This window comes from Capricornis sumatraensis, chromosome 13 (assembly GCF_032405125.1).
Source record: "Capricornis sumatraensis isolate serow.1 chromosome 13, serow.2, whole genome shotgun sequence".
Lineage (NCBI taxonomy): Eukaryota > Metazoa > Chordata > Mammalia > Artiodactyla > Bovidae > Capricornis > Capricornis sumatraensis.
Genome location: NC_091081.1, coordinates 74,359,520 through 74,383,805, shown reverse-complemented (window position 1 = coordinate 74,383,805; position 24,286 = coordinate 74,359,520). Strand labels below are relative to the sequence as shown.

General features: G+C 48.8%; 1 protein-coding gene and 1 pseudogene across 1 annotated transcript in view; both read right to left on the bottom strand.

Annotated features, from left to right (window-relative positions):
- Window positions 1-767: 767 nt before the first annotated feature.
- LOC138089581 (UL16-binding protein 3-like) overlaps window positions 768-24,286 on the bottom strand; it is a 33,027-nt gene continuing 9,508 nt past the window's right edge. Inside the window, exons 5-10 of the mRNA XM_068984963.1 lie at window positions 16,546-16,633; window positions 4,814-5,077; window positions 3,077-3,352; window positions 2,280-2,436; window positions 2,077-2,092; window positions 768-944 (exon numbers count right to left, since the gene is read on the bottom strand). Of these exons, the coding sequence (XP_068841064.1) occupies window positions 768-944; window positions 2,077-2,092; window positions 2,280-2,436; window positions 3,077-3,352; window positions 4,814-5,077; window positions 16,546-16,633 (978 nt within the window). The remainder of the gene's footprint in view (window positions 945-2,076; window positions 2,093-2,279; window positions 2,437-3,076; window positions 3,353-4,813; window positions 5,078-16,545; window positions 16,634-24,286) is intronic.
- Window positions 7,795-16,533, bottom strand: LOC138089926 (tyrosine-protein kinase RYK-like; annotated as a pseudogene).

Sequence of the window (24,286 nt, the reverse complement as noted above, 5' to 3'; positions counted from 1 at the left end):
ATGGTTGACCAGTTTTCCCAGCACACCTTATTAAAGAAATTGTCTTTAATCGATTGTACATTCTTGTCTCCTTTGTCGAAGATCAGGTGTCCATAGTTGTGTGGAGATAAATCCACTCCAGTGTTCTTGCCTGGAGAATCCCAGGGATGGGGGAGCCTGATGGGCTGCCATCTATGGAGTTGCACAGATTCGGACACTACTGAGGTGACTTAGCAGCAGCAGCAGCAGCATAAAGGGTTCCCAGGTGGTGCTAGTGGTAAAGCATTGGCCTGCCAACGCAGGAGACACAGGAGACAAGGATTCGATCCCTGGGTCAGGAAGAGCCCCTAGAGATGGAAGTAAGAACCCACTCCAGTATTCTTGCTGTGAAATCTGATGAACAGAGGAGCCTGGTGGGCTACAGTCCATGGGGTCACCAAGAATCGAGCAAGACTCAGTGCCAATGGGGTAATAAATCATGAAGGGAATCAGTCAACGTAAAATTTTGTTCCATTGAAAATACACTGAAGTTGTTTCTCTGGACATAGAAAAAAATCCCTGAGTCCTGTAATAGCAGATATATTTTTCCAGCAATATCATCATTTGTAAGAACAAGGTCACGATGCAGGGAAAAGTCTAATTTTCCAAAAACTAGAAAAAGATTGAAAGAGTTCTGTTTGTGGAGATCTCTTGTTCAAATAGTTGAAAGTTTCAGTTCAGGGGTTCCATCACTCAGCACCAAGAGAAATTAGGTTTGAAAAAATTAAAGATGTTGAGGAGGATGCTCATCAGATGTGACAAGAGACTCGAGATGGTGCAGCCACCATGTCATTATAACTGGTAGACAGACTTGGGATTCCTAAGGTCTGCTCTCCTGGCACTAAAGTGAACACAGGAGAAGAAAAACAGCCAAGCAAAGACTGAGTCCTGAGGCCAACAGAGCACCTGTCAGGGAGCACCGCCTCCTGCAGAAAAGAGACAGGTGTTGGTCCAGGAGGGTAAGGAACTCCTGTCACTTTCCTGGGGCTGCCCCTCCCTAACCCCCCCAGCCCCGCCCTCACTGAGGGGCTCCTATGTCCTCCACCCCCACCCCCACCCCAGGCCCAGCAGCTTCTTATCACCTCCTCCTTCCTTCCTGCATCACAGAGTCACCCCAGGCCCTGACACCCCCTGCTCAGGCTCAGGACTGGAGCCAGTGAGGAATCAATCAGCTCCCTTTACTCAGGTCCGGATCCTCCCCAAGGGGGGCCTAAAGGACCAGGGAGGAGGTCCCCAGAGGAGGGGCCTTGCTTCCTGACAGCCTTGGGGGGCTGCAGGCAAACCTCCTTCCTTTGTGCCCATCCAGCCTCTGAGCCAGCAGCACACACAGATCTCAGGACCAGAGTCCCTGCCCCCATCTGTTCCTGGTCCCCCCAGCTGGGCGCCTCTATCCCAGCTCAGGCCCACCATCCCCAGGCATCTCAGCTCAAGGCAGGGCCACTCAGTGATGGGGCTCTGGGTCCCCAGAAGGCTGGTGAGGTGCAAACCACAGGCTGAACCACAACTGCTGCTGCTCCAGGAGCACAGGCCTGGCCTCACCCCTTCCCCCATTCTCTGCTGTGGGGCTCCTGCCTTGCCTGCTTGACCCAAGCCACTTCCTGTGAGAACAGGCCTTTGGAGTTGGGTCTGTAAAGGCCTTCCCACCCCTTCCTCCTGGGATGAGAGCCCAGCCCCTCTCATCTTGGCCCCTGGGTGGGTCCCCTTCCCGCTGACACATCATGTGGAGCCCCCATGCTGTCCTCAGCCCCCGTGAATCCTGCCCTCGCCCTGAGTGCCTGCTATTCTCACACCACCTACCCTGGGCACTGCCAGCCAGCAGTCTGTGCAACTTCAACAGGCCCCCAGCCTTCCTGCACCCAGCCACCTCCCACTTCCCATTGTCATCTGACAGTGAGGAGCTATCAGAACTGAGGCCTGAGCTTGTCTGAGTTCTTGCTGTCAGGTTATATGAGGTCTTACTCACCTGGCTCATTTCCAGGATGAGGAGGTTCAGTGAAGGGCAGGGGTTGCATGGGATTCCCAAACCCAGGAGGAAGGTGTGGGAAGGCGTTTGCAGACCCTACTCCAAAGGCCTCTTCTCATATGAAGTGGCATGGCAAGCAGGCAAGCAGGAGCCCCACAGTAGACACTGTGGGAAGGGGATAGGCTAGGCCTGTGCTCCTGAAGCAGCAACAGTTGTGACTCAGCCTGTGGGACTCCCCTCCTTGTCCCCACACTAGGCCCTGTGCCCCTGCCTTCCCTCTGAATTCTGCCCTTAGTACCTCTTCTTGTAAAGGATCCAGGCTACGATGCCCATTATGACAAAAATGGCAAGAACCCCAGGGGCGATCCAGGTGATGCGACTGATGGCTGGGGCCATGGGCTGCTCTGTAGGCGGGACTGTGGTCTGCACTGTAGGCGGGACCGTGGTCGGTGATGCTGCAAGGAGAGTAAGAGTGAAGCCCTTGTCCAGACCCCAAGCTCGGCAGATGCCTCCTCGCTCCCCTGACTCAGGTACCCCTATTATGCAGAATTTACACCCGTCACATGGAAGCCCCTGAGATAGATCCTCAGGCGAGATGGGGGGAAGGGAGGAGCCCACTCCTCACAGGGCTCTGACAGCTAATGGGTGAGCAAGGTTTCCAACACAGGCACTCAATCCTGCTGTGACATCAGAGATGGTGACATGAGGATGGAGTCCTCAGGAGCTACAGTAGAGGTGGTATTGACAGATTTCCAGAAGAAGGATTGGTGACATTTGAAAGAAGATTCTGGAAAGAGGGTACAGTGAGAAATAAACCCCAGAAATCAAAAAGATGTCTACAGGTTTGGAATTAGCAAAAATCCATGCTGAGCTGACCAAAGGCCTGTGCTGTGAGGAGAGATGTCAGGAGGTGGAAGAGGAAGGATATGACAGAGTATCCCCGGGTCATTGCTCTCCCAGGAACAACTCACCTTCCGATGGATCACTTCCTCAAACACACACACACACACACACACACACACACACACAGACACACGGGAGTGAGTCCATGTCACCATGAGAGGAGGATCACTTTCTCTTCCTCTTCTCACTTACCTGTGGTCTTCAACATTTCCTCCCAGCGCACCATGAAAGCCTGAAGCCAAGCGCGACAGTCTCCCATGGAGACTTTCTTCAAGAAGTCAGTCACAGCTTTGTCATTCTCCCACTTCGCTTTCATCCATCTGCCTCCAGGGTGATCCACTCTCCAGTGGCCATTCTCCGAATCAAAGTGGAGGCTCATTTGTCCATTCAAGCCAAACTGCCAGGATCCACTGATGTGTCTGTCATCCTCACAGCGACATGCCATCCTGGCCTGCAGGGTGAGGGGGTCTGCTCCCACCGTGGGAAAGAAAGAGCTCAGCCTCTGGGCTTGACAGATTCTTTGCCCCACCTGGGTCCACTTCTCTTGGCCCAGCTAATGTGGCCCTGTGTTCTCCCCAAAGGCCACTCCTTCCACTGGTGCTGGGAGCCAGCGTGGGGTATCCCACCCGTGGCAAAGGTCATGAGGAAAGGGGCCTGACAAAACACAAAGGCGAGATCAGGCCTCGAGGAAAACCCCCTGGGCTTTCTCGAACATCTGCCCCCCAAACCACAGTCTGCCTGCCTTACTGCATTATGCTCTCACCAATTCCTCTGACATTAACAGGGGGCTGTCCCCCCACCACCTTTCTCTGGAAAGAGTTAACTTAGAGCTCCAGCTAACAGTCTCCTGCATATAAAAGGAGTGTTTTGGCTCAAACCCCTCTGATGGCTCTCTAACTTGCCTTACCCAGACTTTTACAACTACACATGTGATTGTTTACACGCTCCCAACTGTGAGAGGCACGGAAAGCCTAAAACATAGAGCCTTTCAAAGAGTTAAAAAGTTATTAGAGTAGCGCTGGTATATGATTTCACTGTTGAGCCAATACCTGTTGCTAAGTTCCCGTATCTCTTACCCACTGTGCATCTGGGAGTATATTTGTTAACATAGTTAAAATGTAAAAAAAAAAAATTAAAAAAAAATGTAGCCTTGAAACTAACTGCATCAGACTTTTGAGCTAATTGGTTTTTTCTTTGTTGTAACTTACTGCACCTTTGCTCATTGAAAAATGTAACTTTGTTTGATACTTTCTGAGGCTGACATAGATTAGACATATAAAGAAAAAACACTTCAAGGGAAAATAACTTTTCTGGTTGAACAGCCCTTATCAAGAGGGTCTTAAAATGTTTCACGGTCTCCAAGGCCAAAAGATAATGTACACAACATCATTTGTGAAAAAGATATAAAAGTCCTTTTTAAAAATAAAGCTATGAGGTCTTGCTCACCAAAACAGCTTGGTCTCCCCGTGTCAATCATTCTCTCTCTCCCTCTCTCTTTTTTCAGGCTGATCCCTTAGAACATAGAGGCTCCCTGCGTTCACTTATTTGCCCGGGTTTCTAAGACCTAAACGGAAAGACGTTCTGCGTCTTCACTCCCTCGGGAGACCAGGAGGACACCTGTGGCCTCCGTAAACAGGGAAAACTTCTTGTCTTGAAGTTTTATTGGCTTTCTATGTAAACCAAGAAATATCAGCCTCTTTCTCTCTATTTTCTTATCTACAACCTTCTTTTCTTATCTCTCTTTAAATCAATCGCTGACTCCGTCCCTGCTTCAAATTACCCTAAATCCACCGGGACTAGACCCTGACAAGTGGCGCCCGGAACAGGCTATAGGGAAGGACCAATATCCAATTATATTTTTTACTTATAAACAGTGAATGTAGCTGAGCCCCTAATCTGGCCCTCCTGTACTTGGACTTTCTAACTCACCTCTGGCCATGCGTTTCTCCAGTGTAAAGTCATGCAGCTGGTCCTTGATCCAGTCCCTGATGTCTCTGAGTGTTTCGACCTGTCTTTCCCAGGCCTTTATGGTTTTCACTTCTTCTCCTAGTAGACTTGTGAATATGATGTTAGCATGACCACAATCATAGGAGAGAAAAACCTCTCTGTCCACCTGGCCTTGAACCTCACACCACAGCTGTCCACATCTGGGCTGAAGGTTGACAGTGAAGTTATAGGAAAGAGAGTGAGCATCTGTGAAGGCAAAGTGCAATAAGGGTGAGGTTGGGAGAAGAAGACCCATAGGCCTCCTCCCCCAGTTCTGTGAGAGCAGAGTAGGGCTGCAGGGCTGGGCTGACAGAACAGGACGGCTCTGCCTTCTGCCCCCAGCCCCTCATCAGGTACAACTGAGGAAGACGAAGAAGCCTCAGTCAGGCAAGAAACACCACAACCCTGGATGTGCCCCATTTCCACTCTGCTCACAAGCTCCCCACGTGACACTAACAGACACATACATTTCCCAGGGATGGGCCAGGCTGGCTCAGAAGGAAAAGCCTAAACCCAGAGGACTGTCAGCTTCTCTCTGAGTGTCCTGTGGGAGACGCAGAGGGTGAGGGGGCTGTTCCTGAGGAAGCGGATCACAGCCAGTGGGGCTGGGGGTGGGGAGGATGAGCACAGAACCCAAAATGGGGAAGGGAGGGTTTATAATTATGGGTCACTGGGCTTAGCAAGGCCGGGGAGACATGGTGATCTTCAACTAGAATGGGGCTTGGAAGCCTGGAGAAAGGCCTGGCCTACACAGCATGAAAGAGAAAGTCCAGAACTTCCGAGGCAGGTGGTAGCGGAGGGAATCCAAGGCTCAGAGAAGTGAATCTGCCGGGGCAGACACCGTATGAAAGGGCAGGAGAGTGTGCAGCCCACCAGCTCTATGGGAAAGCCTGATGGACTCCATGGAGCCCAAGAGGAAAGCGTGGATGAGAAGCATCTCCAACAGCTCAAGGATGACTTTTGCAGAAAGTCAGGGATGGTGGGAAGAGACTATGTTCCTGTGGGCTTCTATCAGGAACAGGGATGGAAATTGTGGAAAAATCAGATTCCAGGTGGGGGTGCTCTAGGGCAGCAGAAAAGTAGGTGCAGGGATCAAAGTGATTAGGGAGTCTCAATGCCAGTCAGGGCCTGACTGCAGAGAACATGATGCTGGCTCATAGCACACGGTGATCCTAAAGGCAAACCTATGGGCCGGAACCTAGATACAAAGTAACTGGACCATTGAAAGAAATAAAGAGAGACAGAACACAAGGCTGATTGATAAGGAAGCCAAAGGCAGCCATCCCTACCAAACATCTGATCCAGGCCCATTTTCCAGATCTGAGCCACTTCTCAGATCTCAGCCACCAAAGTTAGAAGCCGCGTTCTAAAGAGGAGGGCCCTTTCATCACCACATCTAATGCAAAAGTCCTTCCATTCTTTCCCAAAGAGCCACATGGTTATTTCCTGGGGTAAGTGAACCTGCAGAAGCAGAAACTACTCTCACATTCACATCACACTAGTGTGTTTCTAATATCTGGCACAGGAACCGTAGCATCATCATGGTCCCCCAAGTGTTGAAGCGATGCTCAGAGTACCAGGCCATTAATGGACAGCAGTCCCAGGTTCTGGTGCAGTGGTTATCACTGGGTCACAGACCACACAGCAGTCATTTCACATTCCCTGGACTTGTGACAGGCATGGAGACCGGAGTAGCTAGTAAATTATCGTGGGGTGAAGGCTACCATATTAATGAATTCCAGATTCAAACTTCAGACTCTACCTCCCCATCCTCCAATAGTCCGTGTACACAATATCCTCTCGAGGGCTGCAGGGGTGTGGTCCCTATCCTGTCTCCATTTAACTGCCACTGTGGCCTTAGGTTTCCTGTAATGGTACAGAAAAAATATTTGAGGCTTTGCAGACCCTAGGTCTCCGGTGCAATCTGCTGTCCCAGCACAAAAGCAGTCACAATTGGTGAACGATGAGCATGGCTGGAGCTGCTCCTTGGGCAGATGACCCAGCAGAACCGGTGATGTCAGAGCTATCTGTGGTCAGAAAGGTGCTACATGCCATTTTCTACTTGAAGTCTCACAACACAGACCCCGAGTGTCCTGAAGCTAAGCCATGCCACTTGCAGTGGAGAAAGTCACACCATTTAAACGTGGCTCCTAGTGTGGGCCTGGGGCCTGGCAGAGATGAGGCCTCTGGTCATGGACTGGGGTTGCCCATCGTGATGTGGGCTCATCAACCCCATGTCATTAGTTCAGCTAGGCCAGCCATCATAGGACAGAAGTGGTTATGTGTTTCGGCATAAGCAGGGCCACAAGGAACAAATAAGACCCACCAGCAGCTGGCTTAGATGTGACACTAGAGTTGTTATATGGCCACTATCCTCTGCTCACACCTGTGGATTCCTGTATGGCACTTCGGACCAAGGTAGCTACTCTGTAATAAAGGAGCGGGGGCGTTAGCCCATAACTTCCAGATGGTTTTTATTTTCCTAAGAAAAAGTACTTCATGTTGAAGACAAATAATTCCCAAAATTAGTGAAAGAAAGCAAAACTTTAAAGGTGAATCAACTGCATTACCTTGTAGAAGTTAAGAAAATAAAAAGCAGTTGGTAGTAAGATTGTTAGTTCAAATATGTGTGTTTAAACAATTTTAAAATTATTTTGTAAGACTATACTTATACCTCAGAGGCAACTATGTGTAAAAAATTTACACAAACATTTTCAGTTCAAGCTAATAAAAGTGATATTGAGAAAGTATTCCACATCATTAAGTCTGTCTTAGGAAGTTGAGATGCTAAAGCATTCCTAAGGCATGGTGTTCTGGAAGATAAATGTGCTTCTCTGGTGCTGGGTGATGTATGTGACTGGCTGGCTCCAAGTGGGCCTCGATAGGCACCTTCCTCCTGATCCTGGGGGACTGTGAGAGGAGAGTCAGACACAGGCCCCCAGGGCTTCATGGAGCTCTGTGAGACACTGGGCCAGCTGCTGGAACTCCACCTCTCCTCTGGATCGAAGGCCCAGCACAAGCCATCACATAAATAGTTCATCAGGACAGTTGATAGTCTGGGCTAGTTGGTAACCCTCTTTCAGGTACGCAGCCACATCAAATGGGTAGACGTCCACTTAGGACATTTGGTCAGAATCATAGACACATGGGCTCTTTTAGTAGCTGCATGCTGACTTCTTAGTTGTGGCGTGCAGGATCCAGTTCTCCCACCAGGGATCGGACCCAGGCCCCTGCATTGGAAGTGTAGAGTCTTAGCCACTGGATCACCAGGGAAGGCTGGAGAACTCATTATTAACCAGGCTTTCAAAAGCCATCCATTGATTCCATGTGTTTGCTGTTCCCCAGACAGTGAGAGTCCATGGGGAACAAGACTTGGAGAGGGATTGGCTTTGCTCTTAACTTGAAGTTGTCATCATTGATGGAGCTCCTGGCTGCCAGGTCTTTGTGGATGACATCCTTCTGACCAGGTAGCTCATTCCACAGGCAATCTGAGCAGCCATGTGAACTAGGTTTTGTTGAGAAGTTTCCTGCTGACTACTGGCCTCTACAACTTTGCACTGTCATAAAAACAATTTAAGATACCCCCAGTTCATGTAAGGCAATCACCATGGTCTTTCCCCCTTTTTCTGTTCACACATGGGTAATAGGATGATTTCTGTGATGAAGATCTCGTAGCTCACAACTTTCAGGGAGCATCATTGTCACCTGAATTTCAGAAGCTCGATCTCTAACTGTTTTTACAAATGCTTGTTGCTCTTTATCTGGATCTTTTTCATCTACATAAACTCCATGGAAAGTACACCAAAAGGTACCTTCTTAGAGTACTTCTTTTGAGTTCCTCTCCCTGGATAGATATTTTGATATCTTTCACCTTAGCTCTGGCCTCCAAAAGAGCGACACTTCTCAAGTCCTACTCTACCCACAAGGTTGGATAACTGGACATGGGACTTGTACTGTTGGGTGTGTTGCCTCTCACATACTGAGACATCTGGGCACGACTGGGACTGAGACAGCCCTTGGGAACTACTGCTGGCACTGATACTACCTTCCAGTTCAATCCTTTTCATACTATGAAGATGCAAAACAGCTAATACTAGTACTGCAAGAGATATAACTGGACAGCAAATCCCTAGGCTGATATAAAACACACGTGCAGACACAGCTGGAGCTGCAAGTACAGGATCATAAATGGGTTCCTCTGCTCATCGTTGTGTCCAAGGCTGAAGTTTTTCTTCCTCAATTTCTGGATGGCAACTTTTCCTTCGTTTCAACTCTAAGATGTGAAGCTTTTTGAACTTACTGTCAAGTTGAGCTGCATTTAGTATCATAACTTCAGAATCTACTTTTCCAGGACAGGACAGCTCGAGCCCAAACAGTGATACAGTGCGTGGGAGTTCTGGGGGCAGGGGGGGCCCGGTCTGCAGGCAGCATAGCGAACCCAAGCTGTACGAGTGGCAACCTCCAGATCCCCATCCCAGGGAGAGAGCCCTGTACATCCATCCTGCTGTGAGTGCCCGCCTCCACCGCCAAGGAGAAGCCAGGCCACCTGCTGCCGCCCACCCAACCCAAGTCATTGATAGATGAATAGCTCCTACACTGGCCACCCTGCTGGTGTTAGCTGATCCGTGATGAAGAGCACTGGTCCTTCAAGGGCCCAGAGCAAGTAGGAAAGGGACCTAATTCCCTTCAGCAGTAGTAAGAAGGGATCAGAGAGCAGTAGGGAAGGGACCTGTGGCCCTCTAGGGCCGAGAGCAGTAGGGAAGGGGCCTACTTCACTTCAGGAGAAGAAAGAACGGACCAGAGTGCAGTAGGGAAGGGAGGTACATCTCTTCAGCATAGTAAGAAGGGACCAGAGAGTCATAAGGAAGGACCTGCCATGCCTTCTTTTGCCAAGGACAGTATGTAAGGGAGCTACTTCCCTTCAGCAGTAGTAATGAGGGACCAGAGAGCATTATGAAGGGACCTGTTGGTCCTCAAGGGCCGAGAGGATTAGGGAAGGGGCCTACTTCCTTCAGCAGTAGTAAGAAGGAACCACTGGTCTTCAAGGGCCGAGAGCAGCAGGGAAGGGGCCTACTTCCCTCAGCAGTGGTAAGAAGGAACCAGAAAGCATTAGGAAGGGACCTGTTGGTCTTCAAGGGTCAAGTGCAGTAGGGAAGGGGCCTACTTACCTCAGCAGTAGTAAGAAGGGACAAGAGAGCAGTTCATAAGGGACCTGCTGATCCTTCAAGGGCCGAGAACAGTAGAGAAGTGGCCTACTTCCCTTTAGCAGTAGTAAAAAGGGAACAGAGAGCTGTAGGGAAGGGACCTGCTGGTCTTCATGGGCTGAGAGGAGTAGAGAAGGGGGCCTCCTTCCCTCAGCAGTAGTAAGAAGGAACCAGAGAGCAGTAGGGAAGGGACTCACTGGTCTTCAAGGGCCGAGAGCAGCAGGGAAGGGGCCTACTTCCTTCAGCAGTAGTAAGAAGGAACCAGAAAGCATTAGGAAGTGACCTGTTGGTCTTCAAGGATCAAGAGGAGTAGGGAAAGGGCCTATTACCTCAGCAGTAGTAAGAAGGGATGAGAGAGCAGTTCATAAGGGACCTGTTGATCCTATAAGGGCCAAAAACAGTAGAGAAGTGGCCTACTTCCCTTCAGCAGTAGTGAAAAGGGAACAGGGAGCTGTAGGGAAGGGACCTGCTGCTCTTCAAGGGCCGAGAGCAGAAGGGAAGGGGCCTATTTCCCTCAGCAGTAGTAAGAAGGAGCCAGACAGCATTAGGAAGGGACCTGCTGGTCTTCAAGGGCCAAGTGCAGTAGGGAAGGGGCCTACTTCCCTCAGCAGTAGTAAGAAGGAGCCAGAGAGCAGTAGGGAAGGGAGGTACATCTCTTCTGCAATAGAAAAAGGGACCAGAGAATCATAAGGAAGGACCTGCCCATCCTTTGTTTGCCGAGAACAGTATGGAAGGGAGGTACATCTCTTCAGCAGTAGTAAGAAGTGGGTAGAGAGTGCTAGGGAAGGGAGTGCTTGGTCCTTCAGGCGCTGAGAGCTGTAGGGAAGGGACCTACTTCCCTTCAGAAGTAGTAAGAAGGGACCAGAGACCAGTAGGGAAGGGACCTGCTGGTCTTCAAGGGCCGAGAGGAGAAAGGAAGGGGCCTACTTCCCTCAGCAGTAGTAACAAGGGACGAGAGAGCAGTTCATAAGGGACCTGCTGATTCTACAAGGGCTGAGAACAGTAGAGAATTGGCCTACTTCCCTTCAGCAGTAGTGAAAAGGGTACAGAGAGCTGTAGGGAAGGGACCTGCTGCTCTTCAAGGGCCGAGAGCAGCAGGGAAGGGGCCTACTTCCCTCAACAGTAGTAAGAAGGAACCAGAGAGAAGTAGCGAAAAGAGGTACATCTCTTCAGCAGTAGTTGAAGGGGCCAGAGAGACCTGTCGGTCTTTCCTTGCCGAGAACAGTATGGAAGGGGGCTACTTCCCTCAGCAGTAGTAAGAAAGGACGAGAGAACAGTAGGGAAATTATCTACTTCCCTTCAGCAGTAGTAAGGAGGGACCAGAGAGCAGTAGGGAAGGGAGGTACATCTCTTCGGCAATAGTAAGAAGGGACCAGAGAACAGTAGGGAAGGGACTGTCTGGACCTTCAAGCTTCGAGACTATAGCAAAGGGACCTACGTCCCTTGAGCAGTAGTAAGAAGGGACCAGGGAGCATTAGTAAGTGACTTGCTGGTCTTCAAAGGCCGAGAGGAGTAGGGAAGGGGCGTACTTCCCTCAGCAGTATTAAGAAGGAACCAGAGAGCCGTAGGGAAGGGACCTACTGGTCTTCAAGGGCCGAGAGCAGCAGGGAAGGGGCCTACTTCCCTCAGCAGTAGTAAGAAGGAACCAGAAAGCATTAGAGCAGGGACCTGCTGGTCTTGAAGGGCCAAGTGCAGAAGGGAAGGGGCCTACTTCCCTCAGCAGTAGTAAGGAGCCAGAGAGCAGTAGGGAAGGGAGGTACATCTCTTCAGCCGTAGTAAGAAGGGACCAGAGAGCAGTAGGGAAGGGACTGCCTGGTACTTCAGATGCCGAGAGCTGTAGGGAAGGGACTTACTTCCCTTCAGCAGTAGTAAGAGGGGACCAGACAGCAGTAGGGAAGGGACCTGCTGGTCTTCAAGGGCCCAGAGGAGTAGGGAAGGGGCCTACTTCCCTCAGCAGTATTAAGAAGGAACGAGAGAGCAGTAGGGAATGGACCTGCTGATCTTCAAGGGCCGAGAGTAGCAGGGAAGGGGCCTACTTCCCTCGGCACTAGTAAGAAGGAACCTGAGAGCATTAGGAAGGGACCTGCTGGTCCTCAGGGGCCGAGAGGATTAGGGAAGGGGCCTACTTCCCTCAGCAGTAGTAACAAGGAACCAGAGAGCAGTAGGAAGGGACCTGCTGGTCTTCAAGGGCCAAGTGCTGTAGGGAAGGGACCTACTTGTCTTCAGTTGTAGTAAGAAGGGACGAAAGAGCAGTAGGGAAGGGACCTGCTGGTCTTCAAGGGCTGAGAGCAGCAGGGAAGGGGCCTACTTCCCTCAGCAGTAGTAAGGAGGGACCAGAGAGCAGTAGGGAAGGGAGGTACATCTCTTCAGCAATAGTAAGAAGGGACCAGAGAGTCATAAGGAAAGACCTGCCAGTCCTTCGTTTGCCCAGAACAGTATGGCAGGGAGGTACATGTCTTCAGCTGTAGTAAGAAGAGGCCAGAGAGCAGTAGGGAAGGGACTGCCTGGTCCTTCAGGCGCCGAGAGCTGTAGGGAAGGGACCTACTTCCCTTCAGCAGTAGTAAGTAGGGATCAGAGAGCAGTAGGGAAGGGACCTGCTGATCCTTCAAGGGCCGAGAGGAGTAGGGAAGAGGCCTACTTCCCTTTTGCAGTAGTAAAAAGGGACCAGAGAGCAATAGGGAAGGGACCTGCTGGTCCTTCAAGGGCTGAGAGCTGTGGGAAGGGACCTACTTCTCTCAGCAGTAGTAATAAAGAACCAGAGCATCTCAGGCAAGGGATCTCCTTCCCTTCAGCAGTTGTAAACAGGGACCAGAGAGCAGCAGGGGAGGACCCGCTGGTTCTTCAAGAGCCGAGAGCAGTAGGGAAGGGGCATACTTCCCTTTTGCAGTAGTAAGAAGGTCCAGACACAGGAGGGAAGGGACCTGCTGTTCCTTCAAGGGCTGTGAGCAGTAGGGAAGGACCTACTTCCCTCAACAGTAGTAAGAAGGAACCAGAGAGCATTTCAGAAGGGACCTGCTGATCCTTCGTGGCTGAGAACAGTAGAGAAGTGGACTACTTCCCTTCAGCATTAGTAAGAAGAGACCAGAGGCAGTAGGGAAGGGACCTGGTGGTCCTTCAAGGGCAGAGAGCAGTAGGGAAGGGATCTACTTCAGTTCATCAGTAGTACGAAGGGACCAGACGGGGCTCTGTGCACAGATCATCAACACAGTTTAGTCGCTCAGTCGTGTCTGACTCTTTGTGACCCCATGAACCGCAGCATGCCAGGCCTCCCTGTCCATCACCAACTCCCAGAGTTCACCCAAACCATGTCCAATGTGTTGGTGATGCCATCCAACCATCTCATCTGCTGTCATCCACTTCTCCTCCTGCCCTCAATCTTTCTCAGCATCAGGGTCTTCTCAAATGAGTCAGCTCTTCATATCAGGTGGCCAAAATATTGGAGTTTCAGCTTCAACATCAGTCCTTCAAATGAACACCCAGGACTGATCATCTTTAGGATGGACTTGTTGGATCTCCTTGCAGTCCAAGAGACTCTCAAGAGTCTTCTCCAAAACCACAGTTCAAAAGCATCAATTTTTCGGCACTCAGCCTTCTTCACAGTCCAACTCTCACATCCATACATGACCACTGGAAAAACCATAGCCTTGACTAGATGGACCTTTGTTGACAAAGTAATGTCTCTGCTTTTTAATATGTTGTCTCAGTGGATCATAATTTTTCTTCCACGGAGTAAGCATCTTTTAATTTCATGGCTGCAATCACCATCTGCAGTGAGTTTGGAGCCCCCTCAAAAAAATAAAGTCAGCCACTGTTTCCACTGTTTCCCCATCTATTTCCCATGAAGCGATGGGACGAGATGCCATGATCTTCGTTTTCTGAATGTTGAGCTTTAAGCCAACTTTTTCACTCTCCTCTTTCACTTTCATCAAGAGGCTTTTTAGTTCCTCTTCACTTTCTGCCATAAGGGTGGTGTCCTCTGCATATCTGAGGTGATTGATATTTCCCCCAACAATCTTGATTCTAGCTTGTGCTTCTTCCAGCCCAGTGTTTCTCATGATGTACTCTGCAGATAAGTTAAATAAGCAGGGTGACAATATACGGCCTTGACGGACTCCTTTTTCTATTTGGTGAACCTGCTGGGGGCCAGCGTGAGGAACTCCGCCCATGGCAAAGGTCATGAGGAAGGAGGCTTGGCATACGCAAAGGCGTGATCAAGTCTCAGGAAACCCCCTGTTCCCAAGCATCTAACCCCAAAACCAGAGTCTGTTTTATGCTCTCACCTACACCTCTGACTTTACGGGGGGCTCTCCCCCATAACCGTTTCTCTCGGAGAAGGAGTAGACATGCAGCTCCAAGGCAATAAAAATTCTTGGGCGTGACAAGAGTGTTTCAGCTTACGGACTCCTCTGAAGGTTATCTAGCCCACCTGTATAGGTTCATCCGGCCACATGTGATTGTTTACAGCCTCCCAATCTGAGAGGCACGAGATGTTTTAGACTTACTAAAGGCAAATTCTTTTGGGGAGTTAAAAATTATTAGTATAATGGGTTGGTTAGGAATTATATTGGTGAAGGGTTTTTCATTTGTTGTGTCAATAATTGCTGCCAATTCCCTGCTCTGGGTGGGGCAAGGATGTCTCAGGTCAAACCTCTCTGCTGACAGACTAGCTTGTGTGACAGGATTATCCATACTCCTGCCACATGATTGTTTACTACCTCTTAACCATAAACAGCACAGAGAGTTTTGGAGTATTTTGAGAGTCCTAATTAGCATAGGGCTTTTTTTTCTTGTTGAGTCAATGATTGCCACCAGGCCTCCATATCCTTAGGCACCTGGGAATATATTAATCAATATATTTGGACTATAGAAAAGGAAATATGGTAGTTTTTGATGTTAGCAATACTAGACTTTGAGTTAATGGATTTTCTCTTTTGTAATAGATCACTGTACTTTGTTATAAATCACTGTGTCCTTGCTATGTAAAAATGTAACTTTATCATATCTTACGACTAAATAGATCTTAAGGGGAGCATTTGTGAAAGGATTTTCATTTGTTGGGCTGATGTTTGCTGCTAAATCTCCATGTTCCCTACCCTTATAATGAATATAACTAGCATATAGGAAGAAATAAGTATTAACCTTTAAGCATATAGGAGAAATAAGAATTAACCTTTAAGATTAATCATGTTAACCTTGGGTTAAATAAATTCCTTTCTTGATTGTAACTCACTACACCCTCACGCTATAGGAATGTAACTTTATTGGAGGGTGGTGCCTGGTTTAAGAAAAAACACCCTTGGAAAAAAATAAGTTTTTGGTTATCAGAAAGAAAGAATCATAAAATCCCTAAGAACTTTTTATGTGAAGCACCTGATTTTGATAGAGGTCAGGACTGCTGACTCCCCCGTGACTCTGTATTCATCCCTATGTGTAACAAAAGGTATATAAGCAAACCCAAAAATAAAGAAATCGGATCAGTTTCTAGAAAGACTGATTCCCCCATGTCGCTTCTTTCTTGCTCCCGTTTTTCTGGCTGAATTCCCATCTGGAGCATGGATGCTATTCCACGTAATCCAAGTTGTTCAGCCTCCTTTTCTCCACTAATCTTCCTACTACACTATCCATTTCTAATCTCTCTATGTCTGTGATTAAATATGTATTTTTCCAAAGACGCCGACTCCGTCCTCACCTTCGAATCACCCTGGATCCACCGGGGCTGGACCCCGGCAGGAACCAGTCTGTTGTTCCATGTCCAGTTCTAACTGTTGCTTCCTGACCTGCATACAGGTTTCTCAAGAGGCGGGTCAAGTGCTCTGGTATTCCCGTCTCTCAGAATTTTCCACAGTTTGTGGTGATCCACACAGTCAAAGGCTTTGGCATAGTCAATAAAGCAGAAATAGATGTTTTTCTGGAACTCTCTTGCTTTTTCAATGATGCAGCGGATGTTGGCAATTTGATCTCTGGTTCCTCTGCCTTTTCTAAAACCAGTTTGAACATCTGGAAGTTCATGGTTCATGTATTGCTGAAGCCTGGTGCGGGAAAGCCGCGGCTGAGACAGGGGACCGGAGCAAGGCGGCTGCGACGGCGCAGAAGGGCAGATCACGGGCTTGTGGTTTTTAGGGCGGCTCTCGGTCCCTTCCCCCGGCTCCAGAACTCCCACTTCCTGGGGCCGGGCTGAGCCCTGGGGGGGGCCTCAACAGCATTTCCTGTAGCGTTCTGGCCCCCTCTTCTCCTAGCGTCACCTCCCAAACTCCCCGCATTACTGCTCCACCAAGGCACCCCTGTTCTGGCCCGGAGAGCCCGCAAGTAGCCTGGGGGAGCCACCGAGGAGTAAAGGACCCGGGGGAGGGAAAAGAGGAAAGGGCGGCGGCGCCACCCCGCAAGAAGTTTCGCAAACCCCCGCGCACCCAACTTCCACGCGCCGCCACCTCCCCCTCCCCCCTTCCGCGGCAGGTTCATCCCGGAACTCACCGCGGGGAGTCCCGCTGAACCAGACAATGAGAAGCAAGTCCAGGAAGCCAAGAGGGGTCTCAGGGCCACCCGTCTCTCCCTTTGCCACCTGGATCTCGATTTTGCAGGCGTGGAGGATGCCAGGTCAGAGGAGCCGATCCTTTCTGGGGAGGCACGCTTCTGGCGCCGCCCGCACGCCCCGGCCCGGGACAGGCCCCTGAGGTCATTAACCTGAGGCTTCCCCAGACTGCTAGCTCGAAGCCAGGGTGCTGCCACTTCCTCCTCTTCCCACTTGTTGGAGGCGTTCCGTGAGCTGATAGCCAGAATATTCCTAGTTTGATCATTTTGATCTCCCTAATTAATAGAAATTGATCAGAGGTCAGGGAAGAATTTCTGGCAAGAAGGTCATGGAGGGGAGAGCTCAGGGCTTCCTGCTTCCCCATCTTGAGCTTGCCTTGATCACTGACCTTTTCATTGTATTGAGTTTCCTTAAGGTTTTTCATACCATCTTATAAAAACTTGAAGGAACTTATCAGCCAACCCAGTTATTGTTTCCGGTGCCAGTTCAGGTGGTAAACTTAGTTCATAAACGTCGTCTGTGTCCTGACCGGTCCACTGATCTGCCCTTCTCTCATCTCTCTCCCTCTACTCGGGCTTCCTGAGTCCCAGAGACACAGCAGTATTGAAATTAGGCCAGTTCATCACTGCAAGTTTGCTTCGGTCCCATTTGTTTATTTTTCCTTAAAAATTTCAATGCCGATGCATTTTGAAGAAGGATTCTGTGTAATTCTACAGGTTCTTTGCCCCTCCTTTTTTTTTTTCTGTATAATTGTACAACTTTGAAAACTACATAACTTATAATGATCCAGTATTATTTGTCATTCAAAAACAAAACAAAACAAAACAACTTTCTCTTGCTCCCAGCAACCATCCAAGGGGAATTAAAGTTCCTGAAAGAAGGCCAATTCAAGATGGCTTCTACTCTGGTAGAAACAGAAAACAAAAAGATGAGAAAAAGCAATAAAGAAACATATCCTCATCAAACTTATATACTTTTGCACAGCAAAGGAAACCATAAACAAAACAAAAAAAGGCAAACTACAGACTGGGAGAAAAGATTTGCAAATGATGCAGCTGATAAGGGGTTAATTTCCAAAATATACGAAAAGCTGTTACAACTCAATAATAAAAACAGGGAACCCAATCAAAGAATGGGCAGAAGATCTAAATAGACATTTCTCCAAAGAAGGCATACACATGGCCAACAGGCAAGTGAAAAGATGCTCGATATCAATATTTATTATTTTTAATTAATTAATTTTAAAAATTTATTTTATATTGATTGGAGTATATAATTGATTAAAAATGTGTGTTAGTTTCAGGTGTACAGCAAAGTGATTCAATTAAGCATATACATGTATCTATTTTTTTACAAATTCTTTTCCCATTTATGTTATTATAGAATATTGAGCAGAGTCCCCTATGCCACACAGTAAGTCCTTGTTGGTTATCTATTTTAAGTACAGTAGTGTGTATATGTCAATCCTAAACTCCCAGTTTATCTCTCTCCATCACCTATCACCTCTGGATATATGCCCAGGAGTGGGATTGCTGTATCATATGGTAGCCTGAACCTGCCTGCAATGCAGGAGACCTGGGTTTAATCCCTGGGTCAAGTCATGACCCAGACAGTAGGAGCAATTTGGCTTTTTAACAAGTAGGATAGACATGTTATAAGGAGAGTGAGTAGGGCACAAGAGACCCTGATGCAGCAGCTTAGAGATGTTGGGTTTTAATCCCTGCTGATGTATTTGGGAAATAGGATATTGAGGTTGATTGGGAAACTTTGTTGGATCTTTTAGACAAATATAAATGGGAGTATGGTGGGAGGCGATGGTAAACCCTATCCCAGACTATAGGGTTTACAGACGAGGAGGGTAGTGGGGGAGGTGAAGAAATAGTAGGTTCGAGAAGCAGTAGCCAGGCCAGGTCAGGAGAAAGATTTGGAACAGTGAGGAAAGGCTTGAATTTGGAGAGTAGATCCTTTCCAAGGATTGGAGTGGGGCAATTTGGGAGTACAAGGAAAGAATGAGAGAATGGGGTATTTTGAAGTGTGCAAGGCAGAGGCTTGGTAATCTGTGATGTAGGCGCTAAACCGTCAACCCCCACGACAGAGATCTGAAAGACTTTAGTTTTTCTGGAATAAGCAGGCGTGGCAGAACAGGTGGCCCCTGTGTTGATAAGAAAAGAGATCGGCTTCCCTGCCACTGTGAGATACCCTGGACTCCATAAAGGTGATGAGAGTTGGGGCCTGGGGCCCTGGGCACTTTCAGTCTTCAGCGGCCAGTCTGAGGAGCCTGGGCGGAGCTGGGTCTGAGGACTCCTGCTCGGGACTGGGAGGAGATGTCCAGATCCCTAGAGAGGGATTAGGGCAGTCCACCTTCCAATGTCCCTTTATGCCACAATTAGGACATGGGCCCGGAGGGGGCTTGGGCTTTCGGCATGAGCGGGCCCAGGGCCCTTCTCTACCGCACTTGTAATAGGGCCTAGATGATTTCTTCTCTCTGTCAGAGGATTAAGGTTTGGAGCTGTGTAGAGCAGAGGTTAAGAGATGATATTTAGCCTGATCTCTTTGAGCCTTTACTAGTTTTGCCTGTTGTTCCCATTTATTGAAAAATTTTAAAGCCAAATTTTAAAGATCTCATTGAGAGGTTTGAGGGCCTTCCTCTCTGCCTTTTTTAGCTTTTTTTGAATGTCTGGGGACGATTGGGAAATAAAATGGGTATTCAGGACAATAGTACCTTCTTTTGACGTTGGATCTAATTTTGTATATTTTTGTAGGGACAGAATTCTAGCTAGGTTAACAGAACAATGCCTTCTGTTAAATTAGCTAGAATTTGTGCTGCATTTTCATCTGGTCATTGAGTTATTTCTCTGAGTTTATCAAAGTTAACAGCCTTATGTCCTGCTTTTTGGAGGGCTGTAGCAAGGCAAGTCACCATGTGATTATGGGCTGTTCACCCCAGATGCCCTGCTTGGTAGGCCCAATCAGGCCCAGGTGTCCCTGGGAATGGCACCTAGGTCTACAGGTTTAGTACCATCAGTTTGATGTATTTCATGCACATGAGCCTGAGAAGCTTGGCAGACTTGTTCTTTCTCTTCTGGGAGGAGGGTAGAAGAGAGTATAACATAAATATCATGCCAGGTCAAGTCATAAGACTGGGTGAGGTATTTAAATTATTTTAAATAAAAGTGTCCCTTGAGAGTCCCTTGGACAGCAAGGAGATCTAACCGGTCCATCCTAAAGGAAATCAGTCCTGAACATTCATTGGAAGGACTGATGCTGAAGCTGAAACTCCAATACTTTGGTCACCTGATGTAAAGAACTGACTCATTGGAAAAGACCCTGGTGCCGGGAAAAATTGAAGGCAGGAGGATAAGGGGATGACAGAGGAGGAGATGGTTGGATGGCATCACCAACTCAATGGACATGAGTCTGAGTAAGCTCTGGGAGTTGATGATGGACAGGGAAGCCTGGTGTGCTGCAGTCCATGGGGTCTCAAAGAGTCAGACATGACTGAGTGACTGAACTGAACTGAAACAAGTGTCAGGGTCAGAGGAAAAAGAGCCAAGATGTTTCTTGATTTGAGATAAATCAGAGAGGGAGAATGAGACCTGTACCCGAACAATGCCTTCTGTACCAGCCACCTCTACTAAGAGAAGGAGGGGAGCAGGAGAGATTCAAGGTCCTGTTTCTTTAAGGCCCTTTGTAGCCAGGTGTGAAGAGGGGATTTAGGGAGGTCGGGATGGGACTTAAGACTCAGGTAGCAGGGTGGATCAAAGCCCCAGAGCCCCTTCCAAACAGGCTTGGAAGGAGGGTGAGAAGTGGTGGCAGCCTGCACCTGAGAGCAAGAGGAGAGGGCGAACCTAAGGTGGAGGTTGGGGAACTGGGTCTGCTACAGTGGAGTTAGAGGCTATTGGAGGTGCACTGTGGTCAGAAGGCTCAAAAGAAGAGGAGGAAAAATCTGAACAGGGATCAGGAGATATAGTATTGGGGGGATGTGGCCCAGGATGGGCTAAAAGTATTTCAGGAGTAGAACAGGAAGTACAGAGAGGACCAAGGGTGGAAAGCAAAGAAAGCCTGAACATAAGGGATCTCTGACCACTTGCCATTGCGGCAGCCGAAGTTATAGAGGTCCCGTAAAGTACTGGAATGGAGAGTTCTGTTTTCTGGCCATTGGAACCTAATATCCAGTTGAGATTGTGGCCAGACAGTGTTAGGGTAATAAGTGAGTCGCATTGGCCTTATCTCTCCTTGAAAACCCAAGGTTTTTAGGTTTTGGAGAAGCCAGCCTAAAGGGGTAGATTTTGTAGGTTGGGACTGAGAATTTCCCATTATAGACGAATAGGGAGGGAGGGCAAACTGGGGAGAGAGAAAAACGAGGAGAAAAGTCTCAGAGAAAAGGCGTACCCACTCTTACGGGCTTCTCAGACAGCCAGACAGCGGCAGGGTCTACCTTGAAATCAGTTCAGTTCAGTCACTCAGTCGTATCCGACTCTTTGCAACCTGATGGACTGCAGCACACCAGGCTTCCCTGTCCAACTCCTGGAGTTTATTCAAACTCATGTCCATTGAATCCGTGATGCCATCCAACCACTTCCTCCTATGTCATCCCCTTCTCCTCCTGCCTTTAATCTTTCCCAGCATCAGGGTATTTTCAAATGAGTCAGTTCTTCACATCAGGTGGCCAAAGGATTGGAGTTTCAGCTTCAGCATCAGTCCTTCCAATGAATATTCAGGATTGATTTCATTCAGGATGGACTGGTTAGATCTCCTTGCTATTCAAGGGACTCTCAAGAGTCTTCTCCAACACCACACTATAGTTCAAAAGCACCAATTCTTCGGTGCTCAGCATTTTATTTTTTTGAAATGGGCGTCCCCTATTTCAAAGTGGGACCAGGGCCCAAGGGCTGAGGGGATCCTCTGCCTAGCTCTAGGGCTTCAAAAACCAGACCAGAGAAAGAGGATCCCAGAGAGCAGGAATTCACTCACCCCTGAAGCTGATGAAATTAGAGCCTGTGTGTGGATGTCAATCCAGGAAGGCAAGTGGAGAGTCCCATCCTGGGGACTCCCTTCAGTTTCTTAGCAAGGTCCAAGGGAGGGAAACCACTAAAGGTGGGCTCAGGAGAGGAGCCCACCTAGCCGCAGTGGGTCTTCCCTCCCATGTTGCAGCACCAGAAACGTAAGGCAAACCTGATGAATAAGAGAGTGAGCCAGGCATTCAAGCAGAGAAAGATTTATTATAGGAAGAAAGAAAGAAAGTGACTGGCTAGAGAGAGAAACCAGTGTTCTCTTTTTAGAGCCAAGCCTTCTTATACCCTATGGATGGGAAATTGTGCCCTGGAGGAAGGGGGCCTCAGTTTGTCTTTAGCCTGTCGCTGGGGTCTTACGGTCACTTAGTCGAAGGGGTCTCAGGGTCGGGTGGTCACGTAGTCTTGAGAACCTGGCACCAGCAGGGGAAAACAGGATATCGCCTTAAGAAAGGTCCAGTCTGCCCCCCAGGGCAATGCGGCCACTGTGACTTCATCCCTTGATTGTCAGGTCACCACAATGGGCCATATTTTAACAACACGCTATGAGCCCCTTGCGAACTGTAACGTGTGCAATGCTTTTTCTAAGCTGGATCCCACCGCAGAGGCCTATAGGTACATGTTCACATTTTTATTGGCGGGGGGCCTCCCTTTTGACATCCAAGAAGCCTTCCTGCACATGTGCACCCAGGGAAGTCTTCCTTAACCTCAGGAGTGGGCACCTCATCTCTGCTTCAGCAGAGCTCAACTTTTGCCACTAACTTTGTCCTTGGAGTGAGGACAAATCTTGAATGTTATTCCACCTGACAAACACCAGTGTCCAGCCCAGAGGCCCACTGTTGCCTACCTCACCAGAACCCGGGTCAGTACCACTTCTGGGGATCCACCCCTAACAGAAGCACAGGACCTGGAAGGGCAGGAGGGGCTGCGGCTTCAGGCCTGGCCTCCCATCCCTGTGCCCTTAGGTGAAGCTGAGGCTCCTGCCTCTGCCTTGTCTCTGGAGCATGGCTGCGCGATGCTTTTTCTCTCTCTTGGAATTGGTCATTATTCTGCGGAGCTGGGTCCCCTCAGCCAAGGAGGAGGGAACTCTGTCTTGGTGAAGGAAGAAGATGAGTCTTTCTCATCCTTCCCTCAATCTTCTGAGCCAGGTGCTTGGGGCTTTGCCTGTTTCTTTCTTCAGATGTGTGTGTGTGTGTCTGTCTGATTTCCAAGTGTGTTTAAAGGGGCCTGTAGATTAGCTAGGAGGTACCAGGGAAGTTGTCCCCTCCCAGTGTTTGAGAGAGAGCCTGGCCTTCTGTCAACAGAAATAACCAAGAAACAATTTATAATAAGAATAGAAAAGAGTTCTATTGGAGCCAAACGAACAACTAGCCCAGTAGCCAGCTTTCAGATTACTCTGAGAAAATGCTCCAGAGAAGCAGGGTTTTCTGCACAGTCTTATATCTTGTCAGAACAAAGAACATTAAAGAAGTGAGGCTTATATTTCTCCAATGATTCAAGAAAGAACAGACCAGCATTTACACGTCCAGTCGGTACAGCCTTGGCCCCTGGGAAGGGCGTCTTACCCTCAAAGAAGGACCAGCACTGGAATCCCAGGAGGAAGGGCATTTAATTCTTCATTTTTAGCACGGACATTCTTTCCTTCTGGTCAGGGTGTCCTTTTCCCTAGTAATTAAAGCAGACGCACAGTGTATGTTTGATAGGCCACAAACAGGCTATTTTAACTAACATAAAATTCAGGTAAACTCATGTATAAGCCAGAATGACTTCCCTATATGCCAATATGTGAAAATCTCTTTCATCACTACTCTGGAATCTTGCCTCTTAGACCCCAAGGTAGACCCCTCCTGGCACTGCGCCTTTCTCTGGATCTTCTGGAAAGCAGACCCTTGGTTTATAACTCCTGCCTCTAGTCTTCCTCTTCACTCTGCCTGTTGCTGTGTCCTACCTTCTTCCCCAGGAGGCCTCTGGCCACCCTGTGCCCCGTGTTCATTTACCACGTTTTCCAGGATGTTCTGCCTCTTCACTATCCGCTGAACGTCCTGTGTGTCCAGACAGGCTGTGAGCCTTTGGAGGATACATGTGTTAGTAGCTCAGGCATGTCTGATTCTTTCAACCCCACTGACTGTAGCCCAGCAGGGATTTTCCAGGTAAGAATACTGGTGTGGGTTGCCGTTTCCTTCTCCAGGGGAACTTCCCAACCCAGGGATCCAACTCGCACCTCCTACATTGCAGACAGATTCTTTATTGCTGAGCCACCTGGAAGCCCTGGCGGAGGACAGACCCTGTCTCGCACTGTCATAATTTTCTCCACACCCCACCTCATGCTCTGCTTATAGTAGCTGCTCCCCCAGTGTCTGACCGTGGGAATGCACTTGGCAACCGTGAACACGCACTCAGTGATCTGCAGAACTTGCCATTTTTTCTGAACCTCAGAGAGTCAGAGCGGTTAGGGCTGAGGATTTGGGGGCTAAGACCACTGGGACCCAGAATGGAGGCCCAGCCCTTCAGAGGTTTCCTTGTGGTCTCAGGGACACTGGGGACATAAAGCATCCTTTTCTCCCCACCCAGCACTCACCTGAGTGTTCCTTTCTCAGCTGCTCAGTCTCTGGACTACCTTTTCACTCTCCTTACTCATTCCAAACCTGGACAGCCCTGCTTAACTTACATG